General features: G+C 49.6%; 1 protein-coding gene across 7 annotated transcripts in view; it reads left to right on the top strand.

Annotated features, from left to right (window-relative positions):
• The window catches only part of SLC6A2 (solute carrier family 6 member 2), a 47,092-nt gene that overhangs the window by 12,573 nt on the left and 20,261 nt on the right, over positions 1 to 14,258 (top strand). For all 7 annotated transcript variants that reach the window (XM_074314853.2, XM_074314855.2, XM_074314856.2 and 4 more), the window contains exons 3-5: positions 1,142 to 1,273; positions 3,005 to 3,242; positions 12,555 to 12,693. In XM_074314853.2, coding sequence (XP_074170954.2) covers positions 1,142 to 1,273; positions 3,005 to 3,242; positions 12,555 to 12,693 — 509 coding nt within the window. The remainder of the gene's footprint in view (positions 1 to 1,141; positions 1,274 to 3,004; positions 3,243 to 12,554; positions 12,694 to 14,258) is intronic.

Genomic DNA, 14,258 nt, shown 5'->3' with positions numbered 1-14,258 from the left:
ATTTCCCAATTTCTGCACTTTCCTGGTGTGGGCAGGACAGAGAGTGTTTGGTTTCCAAGGTTACGATAACCCAGCCAAAGGCCAATGGTGGGACTCTGCATCTGGCCTGGCCACCTCCAGCCGCATCAGGAAAAGGAGCTGGCATTTTCCTTTGGTCAGGTTTGCAGCCCGGGCTGATGGGGGCACGAATCCCGGTGTGTGAGCTCATATCATCAGAGCCCACTCAGCTCACTGCAGGCTGCCGGGCACCAAGAATTGTCTCTGGGACTCAGACATGTCTAATTCCACCGGGAATTCTCCCTGGGATCTGTTGTTGCCCATTGCCGAGGGACCTTCTAGTTTCTGTGACGCTCTGGGCAGGCATTTTCCCTGTTGTCTGTTTACCTTCCACTGCCTGAATTCGAATCCTGCTTCTGTCACTTACCAGCAGTGCAAACAGTACCTATTCAACTCCTTTCTCTGCCCTCAGTTTCCCTGGGGAGGGGGAGAGGGAACGTAATGACCCTGTCTGATTTTGTCTGCGCTGTTGTGAGGCCAAGAAGAATCCAGTGAGCTCATGTTTGGGAAAGCCCCATGTGACCGTAAAGTGATAGAGACAGGAGCGAAAGGAGAAACTCAGTCGTATGTCACTTGGGGCGCTGTCTCTCCCTCTCTGCTCCCAACCTTCTTACCTATTAAAGGAACGGTTTGGGGCCATTGGCATTTCCCAGAGTGATGACTCATGAAGGGGAAGTTTCTGTATTTGAATCAATGTGGTACAGCCTGCACCTGTGATCCTTGTCATGACACTTCCCAGGGTGCTTGTGTGCCAAAGGCTAGGTGAGTCCTGCAGACGACACACCTAGTTAGCTTTGATTAACCCAAGTTGTACTAATTTGATTACAGAACTTCATTATTACAATTATTACCATGACTCCAGCTGTTATTATTACTGTTATGATTACATGTATAACTGTTCTGTGTAATTCTATTTACCTGCCACACGACACTCCTTGGGAAGGGGCGGGGCCAGCAGAGTAATGAGGACGTTCCCCCCACCCCCACCCTCCACTTATCCCCCCCTCCCCCCACCCACTCTGGCCGACATTGGTCCAGGCCACACAGGATCTAGGGGCTCACGCGCTGCCTCTGTGTCCCCCAGGTGCCTTCCTGATCCCGTACACACTGTTCCTCATTATCGCTGGGATGCCTCTCTTCTACATGGAGCTGGCTCTGGGCCAGTACAACCGGGAAGGGGCGGCCACGGTGTGGAAGATCTGCCCATTCTTCAAAGGTAAAGAGTGGGTCTGGGGGAGTCAGAGGTTGTCCAAAAGGACTTCCATGGTGCCCCTGGAGAATCTGTTCCAAAGGTGGGATCTGAGGCAGACCAACTCTCTTGTTGGATTCACAGGTACAGGCAAGGTCAAGTACGTCCACCATTCAAAGTTACATGGAGATCCTTTGGTATTTCAGGAATAAACTCAGCCTAGGAAATCTGGACACCTGGGTCCCAGTACAGGCTCCATAGCTAAGTGACCAGAGAGTATCTGTTTCCTGTAGAGGAAATACTTACATGGCAGAAGTGTCTAGCATACATACCACTACTCTCCCCTCTTGCTCCCATGGCAGACATGATAAATTGATTACAGACCTTTTTGGGTTCAACCAGAAAGCTGCCTCACAAGCCTTAATACCACAGCCATAATTAATTGATCACAGGATATAAGATGAAGTTTACATTCAGGACTTAGGGCACATCTGGAGAAAGTGGCCATAGCAACTGCCATTTCTCACAGCCCCTATACAGCTGTGAGAAGGGAATTACTGTCTCCCAAGCACTATTTCGAGAACTGGGTCCAGATGGCACTGAGCACCAGTGTGATTCCTATGAGCCTCTTCTCAGCTGGCATATGTCTCCTGAGTATCTCCTCTGTACTCAGTCCTGTAGTAGATACAGGCTGGCATAAGAGGCTTACGAGACATGTGTATAGTTAGGAAATTTTTGTTTAATTTCCAGAAATCCCACTCAACGTGGCTTGCATATAAAAGAGAATGTATTGTCTTATGGTACAGTACAGCTTGATCTAGGTTCTTGAATAATGTTATCTGGAATCTCAAGTTTGTTTTCATCAGTGTTAGCATCAGTCTTAGGCATTCTTCTCAGGTGCTAGCAGAGCTGGCCATCAGCAACAAGATTAAATCCTACTAAGTTTAACAATGACAGCATAACCAAAAACACCTTATAGCAACCTTTAATGATAAAGGTCCCAGAAAAGACTCTCATTAGTGTGACTTGAGTCGTATGCTTATCTATCAACCAATCACTGTGTCTCTAGGGAAGCAGAACTCTGATTGGCCAGGCCTGAGTCATGTGCCTTTAGCTAGATCAAAGAAGTGAGGGATTAGCATCATCCAAACCTTACAAGGCTAAGAATACTTAACAGCTGCTCCCTTAAAGCAATGCTAAGTAGGCAAAGCCATGGAACTAGCCCTCGAGGAGCTTCTGACACGTTCAGGAAGATGAGATTGGCAAACAAACCAGGTAGTTGAGAATTGGACCCAGAAAACACACAGGGCTGAAGTTCTGATCAGGGGGTGCTTGTTTGGGGTTCCCCAGAAGCAGGTTCTGAGAGAAGGATTTCAGTGTAAGGAGTTGTTTTGGGAGGTGATCCCAGGAAACACCAGCAGTGGATGGGGAAGGGGAGGGGCCCAATAAGCAAGTTCCGCTGCAGACCAGGGGCTCATTCCCTCTGGGGCAGTGTGAACACACCTCAGAGTTATCCTGCCCGGGGGCCAGGGAGCTGGGATGCTTTTGCTGCAATGCCTGACCCAGCGGCTCCCCGGGAGCGCTACTGCCCTGGCACAGCTGGCCTGTCCATGAGTAAGCAGAAGGGGATCCAGGGGGCTCTGACAATCTGCTATAGAAAAGGACAGGCATAGGGGTTGGGTCGTGGAGGTGGGAGCCAGCTCCCCAGGCCCTGGGGTGGCCTGGGAAAGCCCTGCCTGACCCCTCTGCCGCCACCAGGAGTGGGCTACGCTGTCATCCTCATCGCTCTGTACGTCGGCTTCTACTACAACGTCATCATCGCCTGGTCGCTCTACTACCTCTTCTCCTCTTTCACCTTCAACCTGCCCTGGACCGACTGTGGCCATGCCTGGAACAGCCCCAACTGCACTGACCCCAAGCTCCTCAACGCCTCCGTGCTGGGCAACCACACCAAGTACTCCAAGTACAAGTTCACGCCGGCAGCAGAGTTTTATGAGTAAGTCGTCGACCCCTCACCCTGTTCACATGGGCGCGCTGAGGCTTGTGCTGGCAGGACCTGAGCCACATGCTAAGGAAAACCACAGGAGAGAAGGGGGACATGCCGGTCATTGTTTGTAATGGATACTGAGCAGCCACCACAGGCCTGACCCTGGGCAAGGCTGCGTGGGGAGCTTGTGTTCTGGCTCAGGAGAGTGGGGGTGGGCTCTGGAAGCAAGAACATTTTAGAGAGTGGCAATAAAACACATTTTAGGGAGTGTAACTGTCCTTAAGGAACTAAAACCAGGGATGTGGTAGGAAGTGATTGTGGGGGGAAAGGTGATCAGGGAGGGCCTCTGTGAGGAGGTGTCCCTAGAAGGGATAAAGTCAGCCAGGGGAACATTTGGGGCTCAACCGGCAGGTGACAGAGCTGCAGCTTGAACCCAGACCAATCTGATCCGGAAGCTGTTGTCTGGCCCACCTAGCACTGCTCTTTCTGGGACTTCCATGGGGAAAAGTTGCTGTGAGTGAGCTCAGGTAAATTATTTGGACCATGAGAGGCACTGACGGGTGGTGGAGGCCGGAACATCATTTTAAAAAGTCACTGTTTATGTGGAAATAATTTTAGACACCGAGAAGTTTCACAGAGCTCTTTCACCCAGCCTCCCCTAATGCCGACACCTTTGATAACCATAGTGAAGTGAGTGAATCAGAAAACTAACATTCATATACTATTAACTAACCTACTGATGACCTGTTTTGAATCCACCAGTTTTCCCAATAATGTTCTTTCTGGTCCAGGATCCAGCTTAGCGTCCCCAATGGCATTTAGTTGTCCCGTGTATGGCCTGGGGGTCGTGGTTTGCTGCCTCCGGGTCCAGAGCAGTGCTGCCTGGTGAAATGTCATGCGATAATAGAAAGGTTTTATGTCTGCTCCGTCCAGTGTAGCAGCTACTTCCACACAGCGTTGTGGAGCCGCTGAAATATGGCCGGAGTGACGGAGGAGTTGAATTTCTAATTTTAGTTAATTTTCATTAGCTTACTTTTAAATAGCCACATGTAGCCAGTGGCTACCATATTGGATGGTGCAGGTCTAGAGAATTAGAAAAGACAAATTCCCAGACTTCAGGGTCAGTATCTTCAGTCGTGTGTATTCCCTAAGCCGAGGACCTAGGAGTGAGTCCTGATTATTCAAAGATGAGGTGACTTAGGACTATTTCCATCCCTGCTCTCTCTGTGTAGCAGCGCCAGGGAGATTTGGTTTGGTTAAAAGTGGCTTCTGGAAAGTCTGCGGCCGCCTTGGGTTCAGGGAAATTAGGGTTCTCAGGACCCAATACGACCTCACAGAGGATTTGCGAAGGGTCCTGGACTTGTGTGTTCACCTGCCTCCATCTAGGTTCCCTGTGAACTCCGGTGGGCATGTGCAGTTATGTGTGTTTGGGCATTTTCTGGGAGAGGGTCCATAGTTTTCACTGAATTCTAAATACATCTACGGTCCCCAAAGGACCTGAGGCCCTGCTGTCACGTAAAGCATCTGTGTAAGTCACAGCGTCATTCCTGGCTCCCTCACCGGACAGCTAATTGCTTACCGTGCGCATCTGCTAACTTCTTTGTGTGTATTGTCTCCACTGACGCCTCAGCCTGATGAGGTTTCTGTGACTCTTACCCCCATTGCTCACACCAGGAGGCTGCAAACATGAGCTTCGTTTTGCGGATAAGATGGTTGATCGCTGGCCCATGGCCACATGGCTAGTACTGCACAGAGCCAAGACCTGGACCCAGGCAGCTGGCTCTTGCAGGACACCGACAGTGAGAGTCGCCTTACACTGTGCCCCAGGGAACTTACTCTCCTCATCCTGCCCCCAGCTTTTCCGAGCAGTGAGACTGCAGAGCCTGCACTCTTACCCTCTCTGTCGCGTTGGAGTCGAAACTTGGTGGCTGTTAATATTCAGAAATATCGTCATCGTCACAGCTAACATTTATCCAGCTGAACTTAGGTCCCAGCCATTGTGCAAAGTGCCTTTACTATCTTTTAATCCTGACCACTGTGGTCAAAAATCATTGTCATTTTATGAATGAGGAAATAGGCACAAGCAGTAAGTGACTTGTCCAAGGTCATGCAGTATAGAAGTGGCATTTAAAGTGGGTTTGAGCCCCAGCAGTCTGGTTCGAAAGCCCACACTCTTAGCCCAGTGATGCTAAACCCAAGTGGTGCCACCTGGAAGACTTTCAGACACCTTGATACCTGGCCACTATGCCCAGAGATTCCGATGTCATGGGTCAGCGTGAAGCCAGGGCACGGGGACTTTTACTAATATCTCCTCCATGATTCTGATAGCCAGCCGAGATTGAGACCTCTGGTCTTGGCCACTGCACTCTCCCGTTTCAGACAGAAGGAGGTTCTTGCTGGGGTCAGGCTGCCATCCCTACAGTGTCATGGAGAAGCTAGAGGCTCCTTTGTTCTTCTCCTGTAGGAGCATTGCCTCAGAAAATCCCAGAACCCAGAGCTTGCGGGCGGAGGTTTTAGGACTTCCTCGTTTATGAGTGTAGTTTGGACCAGGGGACGTGCAGGACAGTGAGACAGAGGGTACCGCTCGTATATGTAATTGGTTCCATGCGTTCCCCTTTGTCATCTCAGGGGAAAGGAAAACGCCTGATTTTTCTTTTTTCGCTCTTGGCAACCCCTGTTGTTACAAATTAAAATGGAAAACGATAGCCTCACCTCTAGTTCAGTTATTATTTTATTCCTCCTCTGACGTCTGAAAGGCCAGCAGATCTGCCCCAGCAGAGACGCACAGCAGGCGGGAGAGGTGAGGTAGGTTTGAGACGCTGGTTACTTTCATCACTGCCCTAAACAGCAGAATGTGTTGGATAAAGATGACATTCTTATGTGTGGGCCTGAAGGAGCTCGGGGACACAGTGAGGAGCAGAATCCGAGGCTTATTTTAGCAGCTTTCGGCTCTACCCAGCTGCCCTCTTCTCCTGTTCTCTCTCCGCTCCTGTTAAGCCCTCCACCTTCCCTGAGCTTCATAGCTGCTCTGAGCCAGACACCGAAGACCCCTTCACATCCAAGTCCCATTTACTCATCACAGTTCATATTGGTGAAAAGTATTCCCATTTTATAGGTAAGAATGTGGAGGCTCAGGTTTTAGATAAGAGGCAGAGCCGGGATCACGGCAAAGCTCTCACCCCATGCACAGGCCCCTGTCCGTCTTTCTCCTCACCTTGTCAGAGACTCCAATGGGGTGTATCTGGGAAAGGCATGTCCCAGATACAGAGACTCCTGTCTCTGCAGGTAGAAAGGAGCCCATCCTTGCATCTCTTTCTCACCTGGAGCCTGCTTTTGTGAGCTTCTAAGTCACTGAGTCATGAGCTGCCTGTAGATTTTTCTTTTAATGGCACATGGCCCTTTTATCCAAATATTTCTGCTTTAAAACAGTTATCCCATTTCTGTCTGGGGACCCAGCAAGTAGGCCTCCTCCTGTGCCAACCCTGAGGAGGTTAGTTGTTTCTTTTTCCTCAGAGCCTGCTGGCCAATTCTGTTGCCATCTTGTACTCATTTAAGATGATGGATCGAACATACCATTCAAGGGAACAAAATCATTCTTCTCTCCAGGCTCCAGGCCTGACGCCAAACAGCCAGTGGCTAAGAGAAGCCCTGATGCTCCAGAACTTTATCTGTAAAAGGGCACCTTGGTGAGCATGCCCAGTCATAGAGAGCCTCTACCCCCTGCCTGTTCCTGGCAGGGAGAGGACTCGCCCTCTGCCACCAGCACCCTGTGCAGAAACGTCAAGTGAGAAAGTGAGCACTTTTGGCCCGTAGACATCGGAAAGCCTGGACCGAACGTACACTTCACGATGATTCATTTTCATTAAGCTGCTGGAAAACTCCAGCAAACCCAAACTATGTGTGCTAACCCCCAAGGCTTGAGGCTGCTGGGGAGAGGAGGCTGGGCTTGCATTCCTCTTGTTGGGAAATATATCAGGAGTCTGGCCTTGTCACCAGTGCGATATCATGACAACCACAGCGACCTGCCTGTGGGGTCTCCTGGGCCCATTAGGGGGCATATCAGCCGTCTGATCAGCCCCTAGAAGCATTTTAGGACGTTTCAGGGCAAGAACAGTTGGTTTAGTGCCTTCTCTTCACAATTTTAATCGTCAAATTGAACAAATGGTTATTGAGGCCGTTCAGCACGTGGCCCATAAAGCAATGGGAAGAAGCAGAATTAAGACTCGGATGGGTTCAGCACCTGATTCTGGTTCTCTAGCTTTTTAGACAGGCTCAGCGCCTGCCACCCGCCCCTGCCCACCACCCTCTTCCCCTCCTTCCCCTTCTCCACTTCCCATTTGTCTCTTTCTCCCTCTCATGGGGCACAGGAAAGGAGCCTACATTAGGACATCGTTTTTGAGTGGAGACCAGCAGAATGAGAGGTTTGCCAGGCAGACAAATTGGGCTGGCGAGTGTGTTCTAGGCAAAGAGGGACAGACAGTTCCAAGGCGGAGGGCGCTGAGAGCTTCCTATGATAAGGGAAGGACAACTGGCTGGCCGTTGCCAGGAGCCAGGGGCAGGGTGTGATGAGGCAGGGGACGTATTTGGCCTGGGACGATTATGAAAGACCTGAGATTCTGGTAGGCTTACGTTTGTGTCCTTTAGACCAGGATTTCGCAGCCTTGAGACTTTTAACACTTTGGGTAGATAGTTTTATGTTGGGGGTGAGTAGTTGAAAGCCACGACATCCGGCTTGGGGGCTGTGGGGAGGGGTCCCCCTGGGGAGGAGGGACGAGGGTATGTCGGGCCTTGATCACCCACACAGCTCTGTGTGTGCCGTTCCTGCAAGCTCACCTGCAGACCTGTGTCCTGTACACAACCCCCCTGTCCCCAGCTCTCTCTCTACCACACCTGTGCTCCCACAGGCTGGCACAGAAGGCACCAGCCCCCTCCTCAGTGGAGCCGGCCCCCTAACTCCCTCGACGAGTTTTCTGGAGGCTTCTTAGCTCCTTGGCAGATGCCTGCTGCTCCAGAAGGCTGGGCCTCAATCCTGAAAGTTACCGTTACCATTTGCTGAGCATTTCCTGGGTTCTTGGCATTGTCTCCCATTCTGATTTCATCCTCAGGAGGGAGCCATTTTCCTGAAGAGGGAGGCAGCTCGCCATGGGAATGTTTGCACCCTCACCCACCTGTCCACAGCCCTGTCACCAGCCCCCAGCACACCGCCTGGCTCACAGCAGCTGTGCAGGAAGAGTTTGTGGAATCAGTGAAAGAATCCGGGCCACGTTGTAGCTGGTGGCAGGACCAGGACAGGGGACACCTGCGTTTGTCTGACCCCAGAGTCAGAATAATCTCTGTGCCACATTCTTTTATTCCTGCAAATAATAGACACTGATTTTGAATGAATGAGAAAAATGAATGAATGAGTGAAGGAAACATACACAGCATCAGTGGTGGGGCCTCCAGCCCTTCATTTGCCCAGGAAAACATTTAACCCAGGATAAGCTGACCAAGTTTCCAGACTTGGTACCCTTCTCCTCCCAAGTCTAGCATCTTCCCGTGTCTGATGCATGGCTCCCAGCGAGGACCGCCACCTGCCCCTGATTCTGTGGGCACATTTGACGCCCAGGCTTCCAAAACATTTCAAGCCCACTTTTTATGAGTGGCTCTGTGCCTTAGTTTGCTTTAGATCGCCAATTTTATTTTGTCATGAAAGTAAAGACAGTTTCTGGAAGGTAAAATTTGCTCTAAAGAAAACCCATCCTTTGGGCTGGCCTCTAGTTCGGTGAGTCTCACTCAGCTTTGACTGCCCAGAAAAATCACTGGGAAATTTAAGAGGCAAGGACGCCCAGGCCCCATTCCTCAATGGTTCTAATTTAATGACCGCAGGGCCCAGGTAGGAGTAATTTTTAAGAGATCTTCTGTTGATTCTAATGTGCAGGTTGAGAACTCTGTTCTTGTCAAAAATAGTCTCAAAATCACATTATTTTGATCTCATATTTCTCTTTGGGGAGGTAGGTAAAGAGGAAGGGGAGGAAAGGAGAAGGCAGAGGTGAGGGACAGGGGAGAGTGAGTGAGAGAGAAAGAGAGAGAGAATATGCCGTCTATCTCCTAGCTCATCCATTGCGTTTGTGTAACTTTCTACCACCAGTGTGTCCTTCTTTTGGGTTAAGGCCCCACCCCAGAGACAGACAACGTATTAAGTGCCTTTTTGCCTTCAGCACTAAGTATGAATGGATTAATGCGCCACTTTCTGATTGGACCCCTGGCCGAGAGCGAACCCTGTAGAATGAGACACAGGGAAGTAAAGCTTCTACATGGGGACATGGATGGTCCCCCTGGCAGCATGAGAGAACTGGACAGAAGGGTTAGGAACTTACGACCAGTCAGGGGAGGAGTTGCTAAGAAGAAGTGAGTGTGGGGGAGACTCACCCTCTTTCCTTCCCAGTTCCCCTTGGGGTGGTCCTGAGTCTCCTTTTTTCTAGAAGATAGGCTGTTGAGGTCAGCAAGCAAGGCTGTGAGCCTTTGTTCCTGACCCAGCCATCCTCGCTGAGCTAACAGGCCTGCCTGCGAGGTCTGGCTTAGCACTGGGGGCCCAGACATGGTTCATCCACCTCCTCCTCCTGGGACAGCCTGCACGCAGCCAGCCCTAAAGCTGGAGGGGCAGGCTCTGTGTGGGAAATGGGCCAAGAGCCACAGAACTGACAGGGGTGAATGATTCCTATAGGGGTGATCTCGGAGGCCTCCCAGAGGAGGTGACATTGGAGATGGGCCTGGAAGAGTGTCTGGAAAGTTGCAGCTGACTGCAGCCTCTGAGTATGAAGTGCAGAGGAGGGCAGAGACCAGGTCTTGAAGCTCCCTTGGCCCTCCCAACACTGTGCCTCTTGACTGGAATTGTGGGTTTAGTGCTAACTCCAGCGCTGGAACAGAAGCCCCCCCCCCAAACAGAAGTGCCCCCGCCCCCCCAGGCACTGTGCATGAGCGGTCCCCCAGTGTGATGTGAAGCCCAGGATGGGTCTGCTTATAGCAGGCACCAGTGAGGCATGAATGATTTGGATGCAAAGGCCCTCTTCCATCAGAACAGTTCTGCTTTTTTATCTTTAAAAGATGTGGAATTGTGGTGGGGGAACCTCCCTGCCTTGGGACCTGGCCTCCTATTTTATCAGTTGGTCTTATTTGACCTTGGTTAGCTCCTAATAGACTTTGACTAGATACCAATTAGCAGTTGGTCATTTTGTTTGCCAGTGTATTTATTGCCGGTCATACATGTTTCATTGCAGCGTGTACGAGGCGCCTGATATACTTAAGCCTCAAGAATACGGATTCCTTTTTGGGGTTTTTTCTGGAGGATAACATGTTACAGAGATGTGAATGTCATTAAGTGACAGCTCAAGAATGTCACACACTGAACACAGCCATGTAACCAGCACCCGGGTCTGTGTGGACAAAAAAGTAGGCTCGTACTAAACTTGACAAGCTCAGTGGAGGCCTGCATGGTGAGCCCGACAAACTCAGAGACCAAAAGTAAACACATAGGATGATCTGAACATAAAAACTCCTAACTGAAAGCAGGTCATGGCGGTCGTCACATCCTAGGCCTGTGGCTTCCTTGACAAAGGTCAATCTTTGCCATAAGTGAGCCTGTCTGTTGGTCTTTTTGCCTGTAAGATAACATACCTTTGAAATGTCAGCATGATCTCCTTTGCCAGACCCCTCACGGCACAACTGCAAGCACCATCTAGAGACCACAGAACCCCTCATCATTATCTTGTTCCCCGAATACCATCTCTATGTGCCCTAAATGTTAATTATTAACTATCCTGCATCCACTGGTGTAAGAGAAGTGTGTGTCTCTCCGTTTCACTTTTTATCCAATCCCAGAGATTTCCCTGCTTTGCTTTCTCCCGCCTTGTTAATCTACCACTAATGGATTTCACGTAACCCTCCTTATGTTCTGTCCCTTGATTCTAATGTGTAAAAGAAGATGCAAAACTGCCATTCTCTGGAGCATTTTCTCAAATTGTTGAGATTTTGTTTCCCAACAATTGTCATCAGTTTGGCTCAAATAAATTCATAAAAATTCTCTCCAGGTCTGGACGTTTCTTAAGTCACCAACTGACTGGTGTCTCTGAAGTCCCCACTGTGTCCCCTGTCAGCCAGACCCAACCCCCACCCAGGGTACATCCATCCTGACTTCTAACTTAGGTTTGTTTTGCGTGTTGTACTTGACACGAATGGAATTAGACAGAAAGAACTCTTTTGGTTTTGACTTTGTCGTAGAATTATATGTGAGAGATTCAGCCATAGAGAGCATGTTGCTGAATAATATTCCATTCTATACATGCATCATAATGTCTATATCCATTCTGCTTTTGATGGATATTTGAGTATTTTGCAGTTTGGGGTTATTCTAAATAATGCTATTATGGACATGCTCGAACATGTCTTTTGATAAACTTATATACATGTTTCTGTTGGGTAAACACTCAGGAGTGGAATTGCTAGGGCATAGGATGTGTGTACCTTTAGCTTATCAGACTTTCCCAAATAGGAGAAGCATTACTCTTGTCTTGCTCAGGCTCTAGACAGGGATTCATAACCTCAGCAATGTGGAAATTTTGAACTGGATAATTCTTTGTTATCGGAAGCTGTTCTGTGCATTGTAGGATATTTAGGCTGTTGCGTGCACTGTACAATGTCCCTAGTCTCTATTCTCTAGATGTCAGTAACACCACCGCCTCCCCAAGTTGTGACCATTGAAGACATTGCCACATGTTGCAGTGTCCCCTGGCGGGCAAAATTGCCCCACCACTCCTGTAGAGAGCCCCTATTCTAGACTGCGAGGGCAGGGACCTTTCCGGCTATTTACCAGCATCTCCCCAGGACCAGACATGCAAGAGGCACTCAAGAGATTTTTGTCACTGTTTAAAAAGCAGCCTTAGGGCAGCCGGTTAGCTCAGTTGGTTACAGCGCGGTGCTCTTAACAACAGGGTTGCCAGTTTGATCCCCACAGGGGCCACTGTGAGCTGCGCCCTCCACAACTAGATTGAAACAACTACTTGACTTGGAGTTGATGGGTCCTGGGAAAACACACTTAAATAAATAAAAGGTTTTATTTTTTAAAAAAAGCAGGCTTGAGCGGGAGTCTCCCCAGATGATTTGCTGGCGCAGGGCAGGGCTGTCCTAGGGACAGAGCAGGCACAAATGGTGCAGGGCTGTGGCTGGGCAGCCGGGGACCGTCTCCAACTGTGCACCTTCGGGGACTGGCCTGTGGCCCAGGTCACGGTCGTCCTCCCTGTCTGATGGCATCTTCCCTGCTGCCCGCCCCTCTCCTCCTGGCAGGCGTGGCGTCCTGCACCTTCACGAGAGCAGCGGCATCCATGACATCGGCCTGCCCCAGTGGCAGCTCTTGGTCTGTCTGATGGTCGTCGTCGTCATCCTGTTTTTCAGCCTCTGGAAAGGCGTGAAGACATCAGGAAAGGTAATGCCTCTGTTTCTCTTTCAGGTAGGAGAAAAAAATTATTTTTTTCTAGCGATAATTATTAGTTCTTGAAAAGAAAAGGTGTAACTGGACACACAAAGCTTGGGTTTGCTCCCAGCTCTGCCACTGGCTCGCTGGGAGACCTTGGACAAATCCCTTTCCTTCCCAAAGCCCAGGCTCCCCAACAGTTGGGTGGGGTGGTGCAAGTGGATCAGGGGTCCCTATGCTTTTTCACCAAACTCCCCTAAGGGACCTGGGAATGGGGACGCCCAAGGGCCTAAGGAAAAAGCTTAAAGCAACCTATTGACATGTGTTTGATAAATCTTGAATTCTGGCTTAAAACTTCATGCAAATGTTGCGTCCTACTTTGGGATATAACCATCGCTTTACGGAGCATCCCCACCCTCTGAATTTTTGAATAAAAGAGAATGCTCTAGAAGATACTTAGATATATCCTGGGGCTTTGTGCTTCCTCTGACACAGTGCTGAATGCCCCCCAAGGGTCTAGGTGTCCTGGAAAGAGGAGCTCAGGGTTAGAAAACCCAGCAGAGCCTGGCCGGAGTTGGCATTCTGAACCTAGGTGATACTGCCCTCTGTAGCCAGCCCCTCAGTGTGGAGTAAACTCAGGTCGTGGCCCCTGTTGATTCTTAGACTTGGAACATCATGGGAACAACCACCCCATTTAGACCCTGTGAGGTCCAAATGGAGCCTGACTGTGTTAAAGAGGATATAGCTGGGAGCTGTCCTTTCCAGTGTTTCGGTTAGCTATCGCTGGGTCACAAACCACCCCAAGAGGTAGTGATGTCAAATACCAACCATTTCATTATCTGTCCTGATTCTGCGGATGGGCTGGGATCAGCTGGGTGGTTCTTCTGCTCTTCTGCGGTATCACCTGGCCTATATAACTGGGGGTTTGACAGGCTGGAATGTACAAGATGGCACACACGCGGATGGCCGTTGGTAGTGGCTGGGAGCTCAACTGGAGCTGTCGACCAGGACACTTTGACGTTTCATTAGGCAATGATTTGGGGAAGTGGGATACATCAGGGTTCTCTCTGGGACTTCTAGAGTCCTTGGTCAAGCCACTGAAAGCAAAGATAGTGGCAGGGACTAGCAACCGGTGGGGATGAAATCTCTCAAGAAGAGCTTGAAAGGGAACTTCTTATCAGCATGTTGGAGACACAGTGTCTGCCCCAAGGAAGAACCCAAATAGAATGCAGACCACGTCTGGAGGAATTCTGGGATGGAGCACCCACTATCCCAGCATCTAACACACTGTAGCTCTTCAGTAAATATTTATTGAAGGATTAATGAGGAAAGGAGGGAAGGTAAGAAGAAAGGAAGAAGGTTGGGTAGGTGGATAAGTCAGGGGAACTTCATTAAGTGTTCTTCTAATTCCGTTCAACTTAATAAACATTTATGAAGACCTACTATGTGCCAGGTGTCCTAGTTGTGCTAGTGATGGAAGAATCAGACAGATTTCTTCTTCAATTGTTTTAGAGTCCATGTGTATTACAGACAGGTGTGGGTCAAGCAATGTCATTAGTTTCTTGAGTCTCTATCCA

The sequence above is a fragment of the Rhinolophus sinicus genome, chromosome 8 (assembly GCF_057876585.1).
Source record: "Rhinolophus sinicus isolate RSI-liver-muscle chromosome 8, RSI-T2T, whole genome shotgun sequence".
Taxonomy (NCBI): Eukaryota; Metazoa; Chordata; class Mammalia; order Chiroptera; family Rhinolophidae; genus Rhinolophus; species Rhinolophus sinicus.
This window is presented reverse-complemented; position numbering and strand designations above follow the sequence as displayed.